Source organism: Oncorhynchus clarkii, chromosome 7 (genome assembly GCF_045791955.1).
Source record: "Oncorhynchus clarkii lewisi isolate Uvic-CL-2024 chromosome 7, UVic_Ocla_1.0, whole genome shotgun sequence".
Lineage (NCBI taxonomy): Eukaryota > Metazoa > Chordata > Actinopteri > Salmoniformes > Salmonidae > Oncorhynchus > Oncorhynchus clarkii.
Window position 1 is genome coordinate 87082688 of NC_092153.1, and position 15586 is coordinate 87098273.

Sequence of the window (15586 nt, forward strand, 5' to 3'; positions counted from 1 at the left end):
AGGTCCAGTGTATAAACTTGAGTTCACATAGCTAGCTCCAGTAAATCACAGCGTGTATCATTTCATTCTATTGTCCAGTTCTGGGCCATTAAAGCAGTGATAAGGGCAGTCTATCATCCGGCTCGAAGGAGCAGCTTGTGACTGAAGGAGCAGGGAGTTTGTACAATAGTAGTCCAGTGTTGTAGTAGTCCAGTAGCACATATAGTACTGTCCTGCTCTGGGTCAACAGAGTAAACAGTATGTCCATGAACAGACCAGAAGATACCATACATCTCTTACTCTCCACTCCTGTCATTGTAACATCCATGTCAGCCACAGACATCCCTATCACTGAAATATGCCCCTCTCTCTCAGACCTGGATTAGGTTGCTGGATTAGGTTCTGGGGAGAGATGTATGAGGTAAGATACTAAGGAGACTAGTGAAGTCTCCACCCCCCTAAATGATGAGATACTAAAGAGACTAGTGAAGTCTCCACCCCCCTAAATGATAAGATACTAAGGAGACTAGTGAAGTCTCCACCCCCCTAAATGATAAGATACTAAGGAGACTAGTGAAGTCTCCACCGTCCTAAATGATAAGATACTAAGGAGACTAGAAGTCTCCACCCCCCTAAATGATAAGATACTAAAGAGACTAGAAGTCTCCACCCCCCTAAATTATAAGATACTAAAGAGACTAGTGAAGTCTCCACACCCCTAAATGATAAGATACTAAAGAGAATAGTGAAGTCTCCACACCCCTAAATGATAAGACACTGTAACCCACATATAACTCTTATTTACAGGTGTATACCTCTGTCCTCTCTCTGCAGGTATTACACTTCACATAGCAGCACCAGAGAAAGTTGCAGTTGCACTGCCAGACTCTAGAGTACTGGTGAGTGTCGTAACCTCGTCCACAACACATCAGGTCACAGCCATTAGTCTGTTGGGCTGTTTTGTTACATGACCTCCCGTGGGTACCCATGCTGCCCGTGACCAGGTCAGCCTCGCAGTAGTTAGGGCTCCTCTCTACGTACACCAAGTCTGTGTCCATGGGCTTCCTGTAGGAGTGGGCCTTCTTGACCTTCAGGAAGGTGGGTCGTTTGTGTCGCGTGGCGCGTACCGGTTCTACGTGCACGGCCTGGTTGTACTTGTCCCTCAGCATGTAGCCCAGCTGGCGGAGCATAGGCAGCGTGGTCCAACACGTCCTAGTGGTGCAGGATCCTGACACTCCGTGACAGTTACACTCCACACGCATACTCTTCTCCAGGATCTGGGACACACAGAGAGAGGAACACAGGGTCATATACATTCAATTCACTGTTACTGATACAAACTCAAGCATTTCACTGCACTTGCGATGACATGCAAATCTGTGTAAGAGACCAATACGTTTTGATTTGATTTCAATTTAGACTATGCTTTAGTAAGAGGGATATACAGAAAGAGAGAGAGAGAGAGCGAGAGAGAGAGCAAGAGAGAGAGAGAGAGCGAGAGAGAGAGCAAGAGAGATAGCAAGAGAGAGAGCAAGATAGAGAGCGAGAGCAAGAGAGAGAGCGAGAGAGCGAGAGAGCGAGAGACTACTAAACAAGACGAATGTGTTAGGACATCCTGATCGAGGGGGTTGACTTGTCAGGTTAGGAGGATCAAATTGAGATATACAGTAGGGTATGGCATTATTACTGTAATATTGAAATATAGGATACAGTATTAGTTGTAACTCTAATAATAACCTGAGGTTTGGAAACATTAAATAACTTATTTACTAAAAAGCAGGGTGCATGTTCCTGAGAAAGTATTCTAGCAGAATATTGTAAATAGTTAAGTATTAGTATACATTATTAGTATTAGCAGTATTGAGTAGCTTGGATGAAAAAATCCAACCAGGAAGTGGGAAATCTGAGGTTCGTAGTTTTTCAGGTCATTGCCTATCAAATATACAGTGTCTATGGGGTCATATTGTACTTCTTAAGGCTTACACTAGATGTCAACAGTCTTCAGAACCTTGTTTTATGCTTCTATGAAGGAGGGGGAAATGAGAACTGAATGAGTCAGAGGTCTGGCAGAGTGCATGGCCTGATCACGCGCGTTCACGTGAGAGGTAGCTTGCGTTCCATTGCAATTCTACAGACAAAGGAATTCTCCGGTTGAACCATTATTGAAGATTTATGTTAAAAACATCCTAAAGATTGATTCTATACATCGTTTGACATGTTTCTACGGACTGTAACGTTACTTTTTTACTTTTCATCTGCTCGCGCCTCATGAATTTGGATTGGGAACTAAATGCGAACAAAAATGAGGTATTTGGACATAAATGATGGACTTTATCGAACAAATCAAACATTTATTGTGGAACTGGGATTCCTGGGAGTGCATTCTGATGAAGATCATCAAAGGTAAGTCAATATTTATAATGCTATTTCTGACTTCTGTTGACTGCACAACATGGCGGATATCTGTTTGGCTTGTTTTGTTGTCTGAGCACTGTACTCAGATTATTGCATGTTGTGCTATTTCGGTAAAGTTTTTTTGAAATCTGACGCAGCGGTTGCATTAAGGAGGTATATCTATAATTTCATGTGCATGACTTGTATTTTCATCTACATTTATGATGAGTATTTCTGTTGATTTGATGTGGCTATGCAAAATCACTGGATGTTTTTGGAACTAGTGAACGTCACGTGCCAATGTAAACTCAGATATTTTGATATAAATATGAACTTTATCAAACAAAACATACATGTATTGTGTAACATAAAGTCCTATGAGTGTCATCTGATGAAGATCATCAAAGGTTAGTGATTAATTTTCTCTCTATTTTTGCTTTTTGTGACTCCTCTCTTTGGCTGGAAAAATGGCTGTGTTTTTCTGTGACTAGGTGCTGACCTAACATAATCAGATGGTGTGCTTTCGTCATAAAGCCTTTTTGAAATCAGACACTGTGGTGGGATTAACAACAAGTTTATTTTAAAATGGTGCAAAATACTTCTATGTTGAGGAATTTTAATTATGAGATTTCTGTTGTTTGAATATGGCGCCCTACACTTTCACTGGCTGTTGTCATATCGATCCCGTTTGCGGGATTCAAGCCATAAGAATTAAAACATTCCAATTGATCTTAAACATTCCAAACGTAGTCAGCAGGATATGTAAGGAATCTCAGTGGCAGGCAATCGCAACATGGTTCAGTCTATAGTATAAAACAACATGGTTCAGTCTACAGTATACAACATGGTTCAGTCTACAGTATACAACATGGCTCAGTCTACAGTATATAACAACATGGCTCAGTCTACAGTATACAACATGGTTCAGTCTACAGTATATAACAACATGGCTCAGTCTACAGTATACAACAACATGGTTCAGTCTACAGTATACAACATGGTTCAGTCTACAGTATACAACATGGTTCAGTCTACAGTATACAACATGGTTCAGTCTATAGTATAAAACAACATGGTTCAGTCTACAGTATATAACAACATGGTTCAGTCTACAGTATACAACAACATGGTTCAGTCTACAGTATACAACATGGTTCAGTCTACAGTATATAACATGGTTCAGTCTACAGTATATAACAACATGGTTCAGTCTACAGTATATAACAACATGGTTCAGTCTACAGTATATAACAACATGGTTCAGTCTACAGTATACAACATGGTTCAGTCTACAGTAAACAACATGGTTCAGTCTACAGTATACAACATGGTTCAGTCTACAGTATACAACATGGTTCAGTCTACAGTATACAACATGGCTCAGTCTACAGTATACAACATGGCTCAGTCTACAGTATATAACAACATGGTTCAGTCTACATTATATAACAACATGGTTCAGTCTACAGTATATAACAACATGGCTCAGTCTACAGTATATAACAACATGGTTCAGTCTACAGTATATAACAACATGGTTCAGTCTACAGTATATAACAACATGGTTCAGTCTACAGTATATAACAACATGGTTCAGTCTACAGTATATAACAACATGGCTCAGTCTACAGTATACAACATGGCTCAGTCTACAGTATACAACATGGTTCAGTCTACAGTATACAACATGGCTCAGTCTACAGTATATAACAACATGGTTCAGTCTACAGTATATAACAACATGGTTCAGTCTACAGTATACAACATGGTTCAGTCTACAGTATATAACAACATGGCTCAGTCTACAGTATACAACATGGTTCAGTCTACAGTATATAACAACATGGCTCAGTCTACAGTATACAACATGGTTCAGTCTACAGTATATAACAACATGGTTCAGTCTACAGTATATAACAACATGGTTCAGTCTACAGTATATAACAACATGGTTCAGTCTACAGTATACAACATGGCTCAGTCTACAGTATATAACAACATGGCTCAGTCTACAGTATATAACAACATGGTTCAGTCTACAGTATACAACATGGTTCAGTCTACAGTATACAACATGGTTCAGTCTACAGTATACAACATGGTTCAGTCTACAGTATACAACATGGCTCAGTCTACAGTATATAACAACATGGCTCAGTCTACAGTATACAACATGGTTCAGTCTACAGTATATAACAACATGGTTCAGTCTACAGTATATAACATGGTTCAGTCTACAGTATACAACATGGTTCAGTCTATAGTATATAACAACATGGTTCAGTCTACAGTATACAACAACATGGTTCAGTCTACAGTATAAAACTAGATGGTTCAGTCTACAGTATACAACATGGTTCAGTCTACAGTATATAACAACATGGTTCAGTCTACAGTATATAACAACATGGTTCAGTCTACAGTATATAACATGGTTCAGTCTACAGTATATAACAACATGGTTCAGTCTATAGTATATAACAACATGGTTCAGTCTATAGTATATAACAACATGGTTCAGTCTACAGTATACAACATGGTTCAGTCTACAGTATACAACATGGTTCAGTCTACAGTATACAACATGGCTCAGTCTACAGTATATAACAACATGGCTCAGTCTACAGTATATAACAACATGGCTCAGTCTACAGTATACAACATGGTTCAGTCTACAGTATACAACATGGTTCAGTCTACAGTATATAACAACATGGTTCAGTCTACAGTATAAAACAACATGGTTCAGTCTACAGTATACAACATGGTTCAGTCTACAGTATATAACAACATGGTTCAGTCTACAGTATACAACATGGTTCAGTCTACAGTATACAACATGGCTCAGTCTACAGTATACAACAACATGGTTCAGTCTACAGTATACAACATGGTTCAGTCTACAGTATACAACATGGTTCAGTCTACAGTATATAACAACATGGCTCAGTCTACAGTATATAACAACATGGCTCAGTCTACAGTATATAACAACATGGCTCAGTCTACAGTATATAACAACATGGTTCAGTCTACAGTATACAACATGGTTCAGTCTACAGTATACAACATGGCTCAGTCTACAGTATACAACAACATGGTTCAGTCTACAGTATACAACATGGTTCAGTCTACAGTATACAACATGGTTCAGTCTACAGTATACAACATGGTTCAGTCTATAGTATAAAACAACATGGTTCAGTCTACAGTATATAACAACATGGTTCAGTCTACAGTATACAACATGGCTCAGTCTACAGTATATAACATGGCTCAGTCTACAGTATATAACAACATGGTTCAGTCTACAGTATATAACAACATGGTTCAGTCTACAGTATACAACAACATGGTTCAGTCTACAGTATATAACAACATGGTTCAGTCTACAGTATACAACATGGTTCAGTCTACAGTATATAACAACATGGTTCAGTCTACAGTATACAACATGGTTCAGTCTACAGTATACAACATGGCTCAGTCTACAGTATACAACATGGTTCAGTCTACAGTATACAACATGGTTCAGTCTACAGTATATAACAACATGGTTCAGTCTACAGTATATAACAACATGGTTCAGTCTACGGTATATAACAACATGGTTCAGTCTACAGTATATAACAACATGGTTCAGTCTACAGTATATAACATGGTTCAGTCTACAGTATACAACATGGTTCAGTCTACAGTATACAACATGGTTCAGTCTACAGTATATAACAACATGGTTCAGTCTACAGTATATAACATGGTTCAGTCTACAGTATACAACATGGTTCAGTCTACAGTATACAACATGGTTCAGTCTACAGTATATAACAACATGGTTCAGTCTACAGCAATGGTCACCAACCAGTCGATCGTGATCAACTTGTCAATCTCCAAGGCATTTCTAGTCTATCACCAAGCCTTTCTGTAAAAAACCTGATGGCAGGAACTAATGGGGGATCCATAATAAACATCAGGAAGATTAGCTGCTGCCTTGGCAGGAACTAATGGGGATCCATAATAAACCCCAGGAAGAGTCGCTGCTGCCTTGGCAGGAACTAATGGGGATCCATAATAAACCCCAGGAAGAGTAGCTGCTGCCTTGGCAGGAACTAATGGGGATCCATAATAAATTAAAATACTTTCATTCATATATTTTCAGCAGGTAAGGGTGCTCTCGGGTGGCTAGATGTACTTTACCATTCGGCCATGCTCCTTATAGGACACATCACTGCACACTGTACTCCTGAGTCAACTGAATTTAACACATCTAGCATTCAGTCATATGGTCTTACACATTAGATGTTCTTTCTATTTCCTGTCCAGTCATATGGTCTATCACATTAGATGTTCTTTCTATTTCCTGTCCAGTCATATGGTCTATCACATTAGATGTTCTTTCTATTTCCTGTCCAGTCATATGGTCTATCACATTAGATGTTCTTTCTATTTCCTGTCCAGTCATATGGTCTATCACATTAGATGTTCTTTCTATTTCCTGTCCAGTCATATGATCTATCACTTTAGATGTTCTGTCTATTTCCTGTCCAGTCATATGGTCTATCACATTAGATGTTCTTTCTATTTCCTGTCCAGTCATATGATCTATCACATTAGATGTTCTTTCTATTTCCTGTCCAGTCATATGATCTATCACATTAGATGTTCTTTCTATTTCCTGTCCAGTCATATGATCTATCACATTAGATGTTCTTTCTATTTCCTGTCCAGTCATATGGTCTATCACATTAGATGTTATTTCTATTTCCTGTCCAGTCATATGATCTATCACATTAGATGTTCTTTCTACTTCCTGTCCAGTCATATGGTCTATCACATTAGATGTTCTTTCTATTTCCTGTCCAGTCATATGGTCTATCACATTAGATGTTCTTTCTATTTCCTGTCCAGTCATATGGTCTATCACATTAGATGTTCTTTCTATTTCCTGTCCAGTCATATGGTCTATCACATTAGATGTTCTTTCTATTTCCTGTCCAGTCATATGGTCTATCACATTAGATGTTCTTTCTATTTCCTGTCCAGTCATATGGTCTATCACATTAGATGTTCTTTCTATTTCCTGTCCAGTCATATGATCTATCACATTAGATGTTCTGTCTATTTCCTGTCCAGTCATATGATCTATCACATTAGATGTTCTGTCTATTTCCTGTCCAGTCATATGGTCTATCACATTAGATGTTCTGTCTATTTCCTGTCCAGTCATATGATCTATCACATTAGATGTTCTGTCTATTTCCTGTCCAGTCATATGGTCTATCACATTAGATGTTCTGTCTATTTCCTGTCCAGTCATATGGTCTATCACATTAGATGTTATTTCTATTTCCTGTCCAGTCATATGGTCTATCACATTAGATGTTATTTCTATTTCCTGTCCAGTCATATGGTCTATCACATTAGATGTTCTGTCTATTTCCTGTCCAGTCATATGGTCTATCACATTAGATGTTCTGTCTATTTCCTGTCCAGTCATATGGTCTATCACATTAGATGTTATTTCTATTTCCTGTCCAGTCATATGGTCTATCACATTAGATGTTCTTTCTACCTCCTGTCCAGTCATATGGTCTATCACATTAGATGTTCTTTCTATTTCCTGTCCAGTCATATGGTCTATCACATTAGATGTTATTTCTATTTCCTGTCCAGTCATATGGTCTATCACATTAGATGTTATTTCTATTTCCTGTCCAGTCATATGGTCTATCACATTAGATGTTCTTTCTATTTCCTGTCCAGTCATATGGTCTATCACATTAGATGTTCTTTCTATTTCCTGTCCAGTCATATGGTCTATCACATTAGATGTTCTGTCTATTTCCTGTCCAGTCATATGATCTATCACATTAGATGTTCTGTCTATTTCCTGTCCAGTCATATGGTCTATCACATTAGATGTTCTGTCTATTTCCTGTCCAGTCATATGGTCTATCACATTAGATGTTATTTCTATTTCCTGTCCAGTCATATGGTCTATCACATTAGATGTTATTTCTATTTCCTGTCCAGTCATATGGTCTATCACATTAGATGTTCTGTCTATTTCCTGTCCAGTCATATGGTCTATCACATTAGATGTTCTGTCTATTTCCTGTCCAGTCATATGGTCTATCACATTAGATGTTATTTCTATTTCCTGTCCAGTCATATGGTCTATCACATTAGATGTTCTTTCTATTTCCTGTCCAGTCATATGGTCTATCACATTAGATGTTCTTTCTATTTCCTGTCCAGTCATATGATCTATCACATTAGATGTTCTTTCTATTTCCTGTCCAGTCATATGGTCTATCACATTAGATGTTCTTTCTATTTCCTGTTCAGTCATATGGTCTATCACATTAGATGTTCTTTCTATTTCCTGTCCAGTCATATGGTCTATCACATTAGATGTTCTTTTATTTTTTTCTTGAAGGTGGATTTACTTTTTGCCTGTGAAATATGGATTGGTAAAGAGTTCCATTCAACTAGAAATATGGATTGGTAAAGAGTTCCATTCAGCTAGAGATATGGATTGGTAAAGAGTTCCATTCAGCTAGAAATATGGATTGGTAAAGAGTTCCATTCAGCTAGAAATATGGATTGGTAAAGAGATCCATTCAGCTAGAAAGATGGATTGGTAAAGAGTTCCATTCAGCTAGAGATATGGATTGGTAAAGAGTTCCATTCAACTAGAGATATGGATTGGTAAAGAGTTCCATTCAACTAGAAATATGGATTGGTAAAGAGTTCCATTCAACTAGAAATATGGATTGGTAAAGAGTTCCATTCAACTAGAAATATGGATTGGTAAAGAGTTCCATTCAGCTAGAGATATGGATTGGTAAAGAGTTCCATTCAGCTAGAGATATGGATTGGTAAAGAGTTCCATTCAGCTAGAAATATGGATTGGTAAAGAGTTCCATTCAGCTAGAAATATGGATTGGTAAAGAGTTCCATTCAGCTAGAAATATGGATTGGTAAAGAGTTCCATTCAGCTAGAAATATGGATTGGTAAAGAGTTCCATTCAGCTAGAAATATGGATTGGTAAAGAGTTCCATTCAGCTAGAAATATGGATTGGTAAAGAGTTCCATTCAGCTAGAAATATGGATTGGTAAAGAGTTCCATTCAGCTAGAAATATGGATTGGTAAAGAGTTCCATTCAGCTAGAAATATGGATTGGTAAAGAGTTCCATTCAGCTAGAAATATGGATTGGTAAAGAGTTCCATTCAGCTAGAAATATGGATTGGTAAAGAGTTCCATTCAGCTAGAAATATGGATTGGTAAAGAGTTCCATTCAACTAGAAATATGGATTGGTAAAGAGTTCCATTCAGCTAGAAATATGGATTGGTAAAGAGGTCCATTCAGCTAGAAATATGGATTGGTAAAGAGTTCCATTCAACTAGAAATATGGATTGGTAAAGAGTTCCATTCAACTAGAAATATGGATTGGTAAAGAGTTCCATTCAGCTAGAAATATGGATTGGTAAAGAGTTCCATTCAGCTAGAAATATGGATTGGTAAAGAGTTCCATTCAACTATGGCTCGATATAAAACTGTAGATTTAAGGCCATTTGTCCTTGGCTTGGGTTTTCTTAGATGCCTTGAATTTACCTGTCTGGTTTGGTGGTTACGCGTGTTGCTAGTATGTACTAACTGGACTGACAAATACTGTTTAAAAAAAAATCAAATACAACATTCCTAAAGAAACTCAGAAGATTAGATAGTAATTTGTTTTTAAAGTGAAGCCATGAGAGATTCTGATGCTTTGGATAATATTCATACCTTGACCTGTTTTGAGCTATGAAGAGATAATCTGGCAGCCCTGTTTTGAGGCATTTGGATAATATTCATACGGTTAGAGCAATGAAGAGATAATCTGGCAGCCCTGTTTTGAGGCATTTGGATAATATTCATATGGTTAGAGTAATGAAGAGATAATCTGGCAGCCCTGTTTTGAGGCATTTGGATAGTATTCATACGGTTAGAGCAATGAAGAGATAATCTGGCAGCCCTGTTTTGAGGCATTTGGATAATATTCATACGGTTAGAGCAATGAAGAGATAATCTGGCAGCCCTGTTTTGAGGCATTTGGAGCTTTTTTATATCTTTGCTGCAGATCATATAACTGGACAGTACTCTAAGTGTGATAGGACCAGGGACAGTACTCTAAGTGTGATAGAGTACTGTCCCTGGTCCTAAGTGTGATAGGACCAGGGACAGTACTCTAAGTGTGATAGGACCAGGGATTGACCATATAACTAGACAGTATTCTAAGTGTGATAGGACCAGAGCCAGTACTCTAAGTGTGATAGGACCAGGGACAGTACTCTAAGTGTGATAGAGTACTGTCCCTGGTCCTAAGTGTGATAGGACCAGGGACAGTACTCTAAGTGTGATAGGACCAGGGATTGACCATATAACTAGACAGTATTCTAAGTGTGATAGGACCAGAGCCAGTACTCTAAGTGTGATAGGACCAGGGACAGTACTCTAAGTGTGATAGGATCAGGGATTGACCATATGACTGGACAGTTCTCTAAGTGTGATAGGACCAGGGATTGACCAGATAACTGGACAGTATTCTAAGTGTGATAGGACCAGGGATTGACCATATAACTGGACAGTATTCTAAGTGTGATAGGACCAGGGATTGACCATATAACTGGACAGTATTCTAAGTGTGATAGGACCAGGGATTGACCATATAACTGGACAGTATTCTAAGTGTGATAGGACCAATCCCTTTTAGAGGTTGGTAGTCTAGTCTCTCTGCATTCTCTCTCTTTCTGACTCTGTCTCCATCTCTCTTTTTGTCTGTCTCCATCTCTCTCTTCAGTCTGTTTCCATCTCTCTCTTCAGTCTGTCTCCATCTATCTCATTCAGTCTGTCTCCATCTCTTTCACTCTGTCTCCATCTCTCTTTTTGTCTGTCTCCATCTATCTCATTCAGTCTGTCTCCATCTCTCTCTTTCAGTCTGTTTCCATCTCTCTCTTTCAGTCTGTTTCCATCTCTCTCTTTCAGTCTGTTTCCATCTATCTCTTTCAGTCTGCCTCCATCTCTCTCTTTCAGTCTGTCTCCATCTCTCTCTTTCAGTCTGTCTCCATCTCTCTCTTTCAGTCTGCCTCCATCTCTCTCTTCAGTCTGTCTCCATCTCTCTCTTCAGTCTGTCTCCATCTCTCTCTTCAGTCTGTCTCCATCTATCTCATTCAGTCTGTCTCCATATCTCTTCAGTCTGTCTCCATCTCTCTCTTTCAGTCTGTCTCCATCTCTCTCTTCAGTCTGTCTCCATCTCTCTTTCAGTCTGTCTCCACATCTCTTTTAGTCTGTCTCCACCTCTCTCTTCAGTCTGTCTCCATCTCTCTCTTTCAGTCTGTCTCCACATCTCTTTTAGTCTGTCTCCACCTCTCTCTTCAGTCTGCCTCCACATCTCTCTTTCAGTCTGTCTCCATCTCTCTCTTTCATTCTACCCCCCATCCACTGAATGACATCATCTCTCTCCTTCCCAGACAGAAGCCGCACCCTTTTTATTCATTACACTATTTCTCTCTCTCTCATTAACGATTCCATTCTCCCATTTCTCATATCCCCCCTCCTCCCCCTGTCTCTCTCTACCCTCACACTGTTCTTAATTATTGCATTCCCCCTTCTCCCCCCCATCTCTCCCTCTCTCCACCCATTTTGGGGCGGCAGGTAGCCTAGTGGTTCGAGCGTTGGGCCAGTAATTGAAAAATCGCAAGATCAAATCCCTGAGCTGACAAGGTAAAAATCTGTCGTTCTGCCCCTGAACAAGACAGTTAACCCACTGTTCCTAGGCACTCATTGAAAATAAGAATTTGTTCTTAACTGACTTGCCTAGTTAAATAAAGGTAAAATAAAAATATCCCCTTCTCTTGCTCGCTCACCTCTCTCTCTCTCTGTTCTTAATGATTACATCCCCCCTCCTCTCATATCCCCCTCCCTATCTATCTCTCGCTCTTCTACCCTCACCCTATTCTTAATGATTCCATTCCCCCTCCTCTCATATCCCCCTCCCTGTCTATCTCTCGCTCTTCTACCCTCACCCTATTCTTAATGATTCCATTCCCCCTCCTCTCATATCCCCCTCCCTATCTATCTCTCGCTCTTCTACCCTCACCCTATTCTTAATGATTCCATTCCCCCTCCTCTCATATCCCCCTCCCTGTCTATCTCTCGCTCTTCTACCCTCACCCTATTCTTAATGATTCCATTCCCCCTCCTCTCATATCCCCCTCCCTGTCTATCTCTCGCTCTTCTACCCTCACCCTATTCTTAATGATTACATTCCCCCTCCTCTCATATCCCCCTCCCTGTCTATCTCTCGCTCTTCTACCCTCACCCTATTCTTAATGATTCCATCCCCCCTCCTCTCATATCCCCCTCCCTGTCTATCTCTCGCTCTTCTACCCTCACCCTATTCTTAATGATTACATTCCCCCTTCTCTCCCCTCCCTGTCTATCTCTCGCTCTTCTACCCTCACCCTATTCTTAATGATTACATCCCCCCTCCTCTCATATCCCCCTCCCTGTCTATCTCTCGCTCTTCTACCCTCACCCTATTCTTAATGATTACATTCCCCCTTCTCTCCCCTCCCTCACTCCCCCCACCCTCCTCCCCTCAGACAGGCTGGAGTCAGGTGGGTAATCATCAGAAGCCCTGGGAGCACAGCAGCTTAGTATGGTAATGCCTCAGACTCCTGAGAAACACTACATTCATGGAGCTGATTGAAGCTACATTGAAGCTACATGCCCATGAATATATTGTTGTCAGTTTAACATTCAGACCCCCTGAAAGCTCAAGTAGGAAGACAGTCGCAGACACAAGCTCAACGCCCTTTTATGTCATCAAAGCTATGCTCTGTCCCAGAGCAATGACTTGGCCAGTCTGGGCCCAGATGACAGACTACACTGAGAAATACTGGGTATGCATGATGATTCTAATGATGACAAATTACAGGACAGGGATTCTCAGATCATTAACCTAGCTTAGTGCCAGTCTTGATGTGTCACAAAAGCCCTGGTACAGTGCCTTGCGAAAGTATTCGGCCCCCTTGAACTTTGCGACCTTTTGCCACATTTCAGGCTTCAAACATAAAGATATAAAACTGTATTTTTTTGTGAAGAATCAACAACAAGTGGGACACAATCATGAAGTGGAACGACATTTATTGGATATTTCAAACTTTTTTAACAAATCAAAAACTGAAAAATTGGGCGTGCAAAATTATTCAGCCCCCTTAAGTTAATACTTTGTAGCGCCACCTTTTGCTGCGATTACAGCTCTAAGTCGCTTGGGGTATGTCTCGATCAGTTTTGCACATCGAGAGACTGAAATTTTTTCCCATTCCTCCTTGCAAAACAGCTCGAGCTCAGTGAGGTTGGATGGAGAGCATTTGTGACCAGCAGTTTTCAGTTCTTTCCACAGATTCTCGATTGGATTCAGGTCTGGACTTTGACTTAGCCATTCTAACACCTGGATATGTTTATTTTTGAACCATTCCATTGTAGATTTTGCTTTATGTTTTGGATCATTGTCTTGTTGGAAGACAAATCTCCGTCCTAGTCTCAGGTCTTTTGCAGACTCCATCAGGTTTTCTTCCAGAATGGTCCTGTATTTGGCTCCATCAATCTTCCCATCAATTTTAACCATCTTCCCTGTCCCTGCTGAAGAAAAGCAGGCCCAAACCATGATGCTGCCACCACCATGTTTGACAGTGGGGATGGTGTGTTCAGGGTGATGAGCTATGTTGCTTTTACGCCAAACATAACGTTTTGCATTGTTCCCAAAAAGTTCAATTTTGGTTTCATCTGACCAGAGCACCTTCTTCCACATGTTTGGTGTGTCTCCCAGGTGGCTTGTGGCAAACTTTAAACAACACTTTTTCTGGATATCTTTAAGAAATGGCTTTCTTCTTGCCACTCTTCCATAAAGGCCAGATTTGTGCAATATACGACTGATTGTTGTCCTATGGACAGAGTCTCCCACCACAGCTGTAGATCTCTGCAGTTCATCCAGAGTGATCATGGGTCTCTTGGCTGCATCTCTGATCAGTCTTCTCCTTGTATGAGCTGAAAGTTGAGGGACGGCCAGGTCTTGGTAGATTTGCAGTGGTCTGATACTCCTTCCATTTCAATATTACCGCTTGCACAGTGCTCCTTGGGATGTTTAAAGCTTGGGAAATTTTTTGTATCCAAATCCGGCTTTAAACTTCTTCACAACAGTATCTCGGACCTGCCTGGTGTGTTCCTTGTTCTTCATGATGCTCTCTGCGCTTTTAACGCAACTCTGAGACTATCACAGTGCAGGTGCATTTATACGGAGACTTGATTACACACAGGTGGATTGTATTTATCATCATTAGTCATTTAGGTCAACATTGGATCATTCAGAGATCCTCACTGAACTTCTGGAGAGAGTTTGCTGCACTGAAAGTAAAGGGGCTGAATAATTTTGCACGCCCAATTTTTCAGTTTTTGATTTGTTAAAAAAGTTTGAAATATCCAATAAATGTCGTTCCACTTCATGATTGTGTCCCACTTGTTGTTGATTCTTCACAAAAAATACAGTTTTATATCTTTATGTTTGAAGCCTGAAATGTGGCAAAAGGTCGCAAAGTTCAAGGGGGCCGAATACTTTCGCAAGGCACTGTACCTGGTGGCAGCACCCAGCATAGCGCCAGTCTAGATGGGCCAAAAAAAGCCTGGTGCCAGTCTGTAGGGTACCTGGTGCCAGTCTGGAGGGTACCTGGTGTCAGTCTGTAGGGTACCTGGTGTCAGTCTGTAGGGTACCTGGTGCCAGGACCCAGCATAGTGCCAGTCTGGAGGATACCTGGTGCCATGACCCAGCATAATGCCAGTCTGGAGGGTACCTGGTGCCAGCATAGTGTCAGTCTGGAAGGTACCTGGTGCCAGGACCCAGCATAGTGCCAGTCTGGGGGATACCTGGTGTCAGTCTGGAGGGTACCTGGTGCCAGGACCCAGCATAGTGCCAGTCTGGAGGATACCTGGTGTCTGGACCGAGCATAGTGCCAGTCTGGAGGATACCTGGTGTCAGTCTGGAGGGTACCTGGTGTCAGTCTGGAGGGTACCTGGTGCCAGTCTGGAGGGTACCTGGTGTCAGTCTGAAGAGGGTACCTGGTGTCAGTCTGAAGAGGGTACCTGGTGTCAGTCTGAAGAGGGTACCTG

The 15586-nt window shown here is 40.5% G+C and overlaps 1 protein-coding gene across 1 annotated transcript in view; it reads right to left on the reverse strand.

The window, feature by feature from the left end:
* Window positions 1–641: 641 nt before the first annotated feature.
* LOC139414500 (wingless-type MMTV integration site family, member 7Aa) overlaps window positions 642–15586 on the reverse strand; it is a 68359-nt gene continuing 53414 nt past the window's right edge. Inside the window, exon 4 of the mRNA XM_071162410.1 lies at window positions 642–1256. Coding sequence (XP_071018511.1) covers window positions 777–1256 — 480 coding nt within the window. The 3' untranslated portion in view covers window positions 642–776. The remainder of the gene's footprint in view (window positions 1257–15586) is intronic.